The sequence below is a fragment of the Protobothrops mucrosquamatus genome, unplaced genomic scaffold (genome assembly GCF_001527695.2).
Source record: "Protobothrops mucrosquamatus isolate PMUCROS unplaced genomic scaffold, P.Mucros_1.0 scaffold1454, whole genome shotgun sequence".
Classification (NCBI taxonomy): Eukaryota; Metazoa; Chordata; class Lepidosauria; order Squamata; family Viperidae; genus Protobothrops; species Protobothrops mucrosquamatus.
Genome location: NW_015387632.1, coordinates 115,417 through 122,696, shown reverse-complemented (window position 1 = coordinate 122,696; position 7,280 = coordinate 115,417). Strand labels below are relative to the sequence as shown.

The 7,280-nt window shown below is 34.5% G+C and overlaps 1 protein-coding gene across 3 annotated transcripts in view; it reads left to right on the top strand.

Moving 5' to 3' along the window:
• Positions 1 to 4,913, top strand: part of NAP1L4 (nucleosome assembly protein 1 like 4) — a 38,768-nt gene extending 33,855 nt beyond the window's left edge. For all 3 annotated transcript variants that reach the window (XM_015822068.2, XM_015822067.1, XM_015822069.1), the window contains one exon: positions 3,403 to 4,913. Coding sequence is in view for 2 of the 3 variants with exons in the window: in XM_015822067.1 (XP_015677553.1) it covers positions 3,403 to 3,441 (39 nt within the window). In the remaining variant the exon portion in view is untranslated. The remainder of the gene's footprint in view (positions 1 to 3,402) is intronic.
• Positions 4,914 to 7,280: the final 2,367 nt, after the last annotated feature.

Genomic DNA, 7,280 nt, shown 5'->3' with positions numbered 1-7,280 from the left:
TTTAATATGCTGTGCACCGCCCTGAGTCCTACGGGAGAAGGGCGGTATATAAATTAAATTATTAAATTAAATTAAATTAAATCCCTTTTTAAAAATGCTCCAGTGTTTCACAATAAGTATGTTGTATTACATATGTGTAATCTTCATCTTTAATATTAACAGAAAAATTACACAAACCTACTGTACTCTGTGCTGTCAAAATGATTTGATTTAGATTTGCTACTGTTCAAATATATTGGTGAATGGAATACAAAACAGGAACGTGCTTAAAGCAGTCATCAAAGTTAAAATAATTGTTTTCATTAGAAATTCACGTGATGTGAATTGAGCTTTTAACAGTTAATCATCAAATGAATATTAGGAAAGTATCACAAATTGCAGGGAGTTGTTTTCTTGCTTTTGGAATTTTTCTTCCATTCTTCCTTGCAGAATCCTTCTTGCTTGGAAATGTTTTTAAATTACTTTACATATTTATATATTTGAGGTCTTCATGTAGAGATACCAAAGTTTAAACTGTGAAGTCTACTCTAAAATCTTTACCTTTGTTTCCCATAAGTGTTCTTGATTAATTTGAAGGTGTATTTTAAACTGCTGTCTTTTGAAATAGCTAGCATGTTCTTCATATGCTTTATCATTTTTCCACAAATGTATATTGTGCGGTTATGGCTGAACGGTTCAATTTTTATTTCAGAATATTTCAGTGTGTTTGTGGATGTGTGTTTATTTGCGGGCGCATACATGCGTGCATAGATTAGGCGATGATGGTGAGATCAGAAGAAAGGTTACTTTCTGCCAGCTTTCCCTTGCAGATTATTGTTACAAAAGCAGTGCTGAACTTGTGGACCTGTGAACAATTACTCTACTATCAGCTAAACTTTTCAGAAGTCCATTTGCAATGATCTCTGGGTTTTGTTTTGCAGATTTGACCAGCTTTTTGGCAGTTCTAGTGTGTTATTTGTCTGGGGTTTCCATAACTTACCTTTATTTCAACCGTTTCATTAACTTCTATTTCTTAACAACATTCCTCATAGCTGAAAATGCTAGTACAGGTAATCCTCAGCTTACGACTACCCATTGAATAACAGTAGCAGTGTCATGATAGCTTTGGAGTGGGTGCTTTACAGCCATTATAAAATATTGCACTGTCCCATCATATGGCTTCTTTTTAGGCTCTTGGTAAATCTGTTTACATTTATGACTGGTTGGTCTATGATCATGTGATCGCCATTTGAAATCTTCTTTGCTAGCTTCCCCAGGAAGTCAGTAGGGAAGCTGGCAGGGAAGTTTGCAAGCAGAGAGGATATTGGATTTAAGATCCATTCCCCCAGGGCACGGAGGGATTTCCTCTTCCTTCCATATGCGGGGGGGGGGGAATCCTCCCACACTCTGGAAGAATGGACCTCAAATCGGGTAAAAACACCGATTCTTGTGATCGTTTCCCAGCATTCTTGCGATTATTTTTCCCAGTGGGATGGGGAGAGGATACCACTGTGCCCTCTCCCCAGTGTTCCACTTAATGACCCACATGGTTGCTTAATAACCACAACTGGGAAGGCCAGGATTGTAGTTGTTGAGTAAAGTGGTCATGTAGCATCTCGCTCAATGACCAAGATTCCAGGTCCAATTGTGGTCGTACGTTGAGGACTATCTACATGAAACATATCCTCTGTTTTGTTAATGTGAATTGCCTGCATTTTCGTATGCTTACGCAGCTGCCAAAGGAGCCTATGGTTGTTGTAATTAGAACAATAATTAGTACTTGGGAGGACAGAAGAGTCAAATTATTTGTTCATCTGTGGAGTTGTATTGACCTTGCTAATTACAGTTCTGATCACTTATTTTGGCCTTATTAACAATTCAAACTTTTTTTTAAAGAATACTGAATCAGCTGTTGAAGGGTTCCAAATTTCTGTGCCTGATATATTCTATGTTTTTAGTTTGGACCTTAAGTAAATTTACATGAATATGAATGCATTCACATTTTCAGAAAGACACTTGTGTTTAGTACTGTACAATATATCAATATATTGCTGTACAATATATCTGTTCACTTAAGGATTCATTGAAATGTTCAATTTTGCCTTTTTGAGAGGGGGCATGCCTTCAAGTCAGTCTCAGTTCATCCTGATTTCCTTCCTCCTGGGGCTGATAGTGAGTGAGTGACCCAAGGTCATCTAGCTTGTTTCATGGTTGTTCTCCCAGTTTCTAGTCTAGTGCTGGCTCTCTTAGAGATGCCTAAATGTTTGCACACAACTATTTATCTATGATAACTATTAAACCTCTTTATTATCCATTCAGAAGTGTGTAAGAAAGGCTTTACATGGATTGTTTGTATTTTATTAAAAATATATTGGCTTTTCCTTTAGAAGAATGTTTTTTTTTTTAAAAAAGACCAATTTAAAAAAATAAGCAGTCGAATAGTTACCAAAAATTCTTGTGATTGTCTTTAATAAACTATGCAGAACAGGGATACCTGTATTCATGCACAATTTGGATAGCCTACAAAGAATCCTTTTATTTCAATTTATCCTTTATTGTAGACATAAAGGATATTACTCTCCCTTTTTTCTTCCTTCAGTATTTTCTGCAGTCCTTGCTCCTTACAGTATACTCTTATGTGATCCTATGGCATTTTACTTTTTCTTAAAACTGGAATTATGTTTTTATTTCTTTATTTTGAGAGATGTTCCGGTAATGTCTTGGTGGAGTTTGAAACTTTCTTTGAGACAAGTATCTTAGAATATAGTCCTTTAGCAGGATGTGCTTAATATTCAGTCTATCTCTATGCAGCTTTTAGATATTTTGAAAAATGCTAGAATGTAGGTATCAAAAAAGACTTCTCTCTGAACAATGACCCGAAAGTGTGATACTGTTGGTCTGGGCCAAGCAGTACTGAATGACATTCATCCATTTATCTATTCCAAATCTCAGGGAGGAATGATATAAAAATGTAAAAACACAGATTGTTATACCAGTTACTGGAAAGTAACTGGTGAGCCCCTAGCCACTGTATGAAATAGGATGATATACCTTTATTGTAATCCATTATTTTTGTAATGGCTAAAATATAGACGTAATCAATAAACAGTACTTCAGATTTGAAGGCAAAACAGACATGATGAAAATTTGCAGAAGAATTTTGCAATTCATTCTTAAGCACCTTTTAACCTTTAGACCAAAGCACTGCACAGCTTTATTAACTGGTCGTCTTGCCTTTAGGATAAAGAATATCTCCATCTCTCAAAGCACAATATCTTGAATATTACTTTTCAGATTACCATTTTCATATCTTAGTTCTGATATTGGTTATGAATACAAAATTAAATTTAATGTTGAATTAAATTCAGTATTATATAGAAGTATCTTTTGCTTAAATCTCTTTTTTCTTTTCTTTTTTAACAGAAAGATGCCAGTCAACCTGCTGAATGCAAACAACAATAAGGAAATACCACTTCAGAGTGATATTTGAACAGCCTGTAACAATATTTGGATACCTGGCCTGCAGTTCAGGAAATTCCATTACTGCAGCACAAACTTATTAACAATGCTTAAACTAAATTGTTTTCAAATGCATGATTTTCACTAACTCTTTTCTTATTTTTGCTTAACTTGTACAGTGGCAACTTAATGCATTTGAGAAATATGAGGTTTAATTAAAGCACACTCTACAGTCTTTGGTACAATTTAGCTCAACTGTCTCTGTAGGCTTTTCCATTAAATTAAAAATTAATTTGCCTTTTTGAAAAACTTACCCTCAATGCAAGGTAAGTTTTTATCAAAATACTATGGAATAGGAATATTTAGACTATATTAAATTAATAAAATACAGTAAAAACAAATAAAGCAATATGCCTTCTGGTAGATCTTTTCCCTTTAAAATAAATCTCCTATAACCATTCAGACAGACTAGTGCTACAGAGTACCTTAAAAACATTGTCATTTCCAGTAATTTTAAACTGAAAATAACATTTCCCTTATCTTTGAAGAAAGGAGTGGTTGAGAGACATTTAGTTGTTCACCTTATTTATTCATTTTTGTAAGTACTTGGGTGAACTAGTACTTTTAATAGTTTTAAAATACTTGAAGAAAATCCTGTTTATAAACTATGGGTACTTGTATGTGGAAAACTCATACTTTACTCAAGAAAATGATTGCTTCTCAGACATTTCAAAACAACAACCCTGATGTGGGCTCCCTAGGTTGAGAAGGTTGCAGCACTTAAATATATATCCCTGGTTTGCTTGGCACTGTTCAGACATTCTTAAATCCAAAGGCTTGAAGCCTGGACATAAGCTGCAACTTTACGAGCTTGTTCTCCGCTGTTGGGTGCAACTTCCCTTTTAATCTTCCTTCAACCTTAAGAACAGACCAGAGTTTGATGAACCAGCATGCTGTAATTTATATTCAACCTTTAAATCAAGTGCAGATGGTCTTCCTGACGGTTTAGCCATCAAGTGCAAATTACAGCATTGGAATTCAGAGAACATAGCAAAGTATGGCTTCCACTAAACAAAAAATAAAGTGAAACTACACACCAACATGGAAAATAATGTTCTGGATAAATTAGAAGATGATCCAGTTTTGGGCCTGTGACAATTATATAATTGGAAAAATATAAATACATCCTGGGTGCATAGTTCTGATGTTTATCTGCAATATCAAGTCACTCCGTTCTGCATTTCCATGTTTTTTTTAAAGCTCCAGAATCCTTCCGAAGAATATTCAGAATACGGTTCACTTTTCTTAAGCATACAATGCCAGCTTATGGCAACACTTCATTATCAATTGTATGAATGCTCTTACCAGGCATGTAGAGAGTGCTCCAGCCTTATCTTATACATTTGTAACTTAATACAGTGTTTTCAATTTGTACAGAATAGTTAGAATATTCTATTAAAGTTGTGAAACATGAAGCGTATTGTCCTGATAGTTTCTCTAACAATATATGACATTTTCTTGTCACATTCATCAGTGTGTGACAGTTAGAAAGAGCAACCAATCACATGGATCCCTACAGAGATTCCAATTGTAAACTTCCCTGTATGTATGGTAACTTATTTTGGTTGTGGGACACAGTTGAGTATTGAGTTTTAAGGCGGTATTTCTCAGCCTTGGCAATTTTAAGATGTGTGAGTTTTACTCTAGGAGTTATAATCCACAAATCTTAAAAGTTGTCAGGATTAAGAAACACTACTGTAGGGAATTTGATTTAAAAAAAAGAATGGTAGAATTCAACAGAAATCATTCAAAGTGTAGTCAGTCAAAAAGCCAAAACCGCCTTTACAAATTTAAGTAAACATGCAGGAAGAAAATAATCCAGCTAGCATTTGCATTTTGATGAGAAACAGAGTAAATTCTTTACACGTTCTGTATCTTATCAATAGAATGATGAGTTTCTTCTTTCTCATTCTTGTATAAATAACAGCAAATAAAATACTGCCTTTTAGTTTCTTTTTCTCAGTAAACCTGTAAATAGCAAACTTGATATTAATAACAACGTAGTAAATAACTTCCAGAATACTCAAAGGTAGAGATGAAAATGCAAATGTACAACTTTGGCCTGGCTTTAATTATCTCATAATTCAGTGGTTTACATACTGCTTGGCTGCTAATTTACATTGTTCACTGATGACAAATTTCTTATTTTCAGGTTGAAGGGTTTGTGGCTGGATTATAGGGTTTTCCCCACACACACAGTTGTATGCAATTTTCTGTGGTTTGTGAAGGTTAAACTTGGTATTTTTGCCACGAGTGAATCGGGCTGTATCTTAGTGCAACAATGAAAATTGTATCTAAGTACCATGGGAATGTAGTTTGGCTCCTCAGTCTGAATATCTCTGTTAAGTTAAATAGCACTTGGAAACTCCTTTTTCAGTGGTTGCTGGCTACATTCTCTTTTCAAGTTTATTTGCCATATAAATTACCTGCAACAGCAGGAGAGACTGTTATGCTCATGTCTTCGCAAAGGGATTTAGTGCATGATGTTGAATAGAACCCTTTATAAGAGCTGTCAAGATAAGGCGGAATAATACAGAAAAAGTATCAAAATATAAAATATTAAGGGGGGGGGGAACAGGTAATAACAAATACCTAAAATGATGGATCGAGATTAATAATCTCATATTTTGCCAGACAAGTTATTTTAGTACAATTTATAACATACCCAATATAGCAGCCTACAAAGACTTGAATAAACAAGTTTATTTAAATTATAGGAAAACTCCCAGTTGAACCAAATATAGTACTGAGCTTGAAAAGTTAATTCTTAAGAATTCCATGTATCTTTTTATTGGGAAATCCTCCATATAACTTGATAAAAAGTAACTTATGTGGCTACAAATATTGTATATTTTGAGTTGATTCCCATTATATTAATAGACATAGCAGGAAGTGAATAGAAGGTTCTGTCATCAATTCGCTTAGGACAAACTCTAAGCCTTGTGAGTTGATATGTCACATAATAAAAATGTAGCTTATTTTTTGCTTATTTGCTCACTCATCCCAAAGAGTAGTTTACCAACCATAATAAACTATGTATTTCACATGCTTACAGGAGCCCCATGGATACAATATCTTTCCACTCCCAATATTCAGAATTGAAAAGCAGCCCATTTAAGGTGTTTTTTTAAAAAAACTTTCTTGGGAAAGTCAAGGTGAAATAATTCTAAATACAGGTGTGGGGGCTTAATTTCATGTGCTTTGTTTTAGCAAAATTGTTGGAAGTTTCAAAGCAGTGATCAGGAATCCAAAATCTTAGAGGCTGAGCTGTATTTTCTACTATTGGTTTGTCTGTCTCGAAACTGGTTGAAACTAATACAAGTTGAATTCCATATAAAGTCAAGTTGGGGTAAGGTCCTTTTATTAAGAAATTGAAGCTTTGATAATGGTTATTGTATTTAAACATGCTAAAATCGTAAATGTCTGTATAGATAGCATTGAAAACAAAAAAATTGGCAAAAATTAGAGAAGTTATAAATTAGCCAAGCAAGGAGAACAACACTCTCGTCCTTCATCACTATACAGGATAGCAATGGGCTCTCCAGCTGAATGCTGCTGGGTTTGTGTTCAAAAGCATATAACTGATATGCTTTTCTTCCTGTAATTAAGCCCAAGCTTTTCAAAAAAATGTTCCTTTTGATTCTGGCAGTGAAACAGGAAGAGTCATGCTAGTCTCAGTTACACTGGGAAATAGCAACTCTCCAGATAATGCCAAACAGATATTCATTCATTCATACATCCATCAGTGGAGAACGTATTGTGCTTAGTCTGGTCTAACAGGA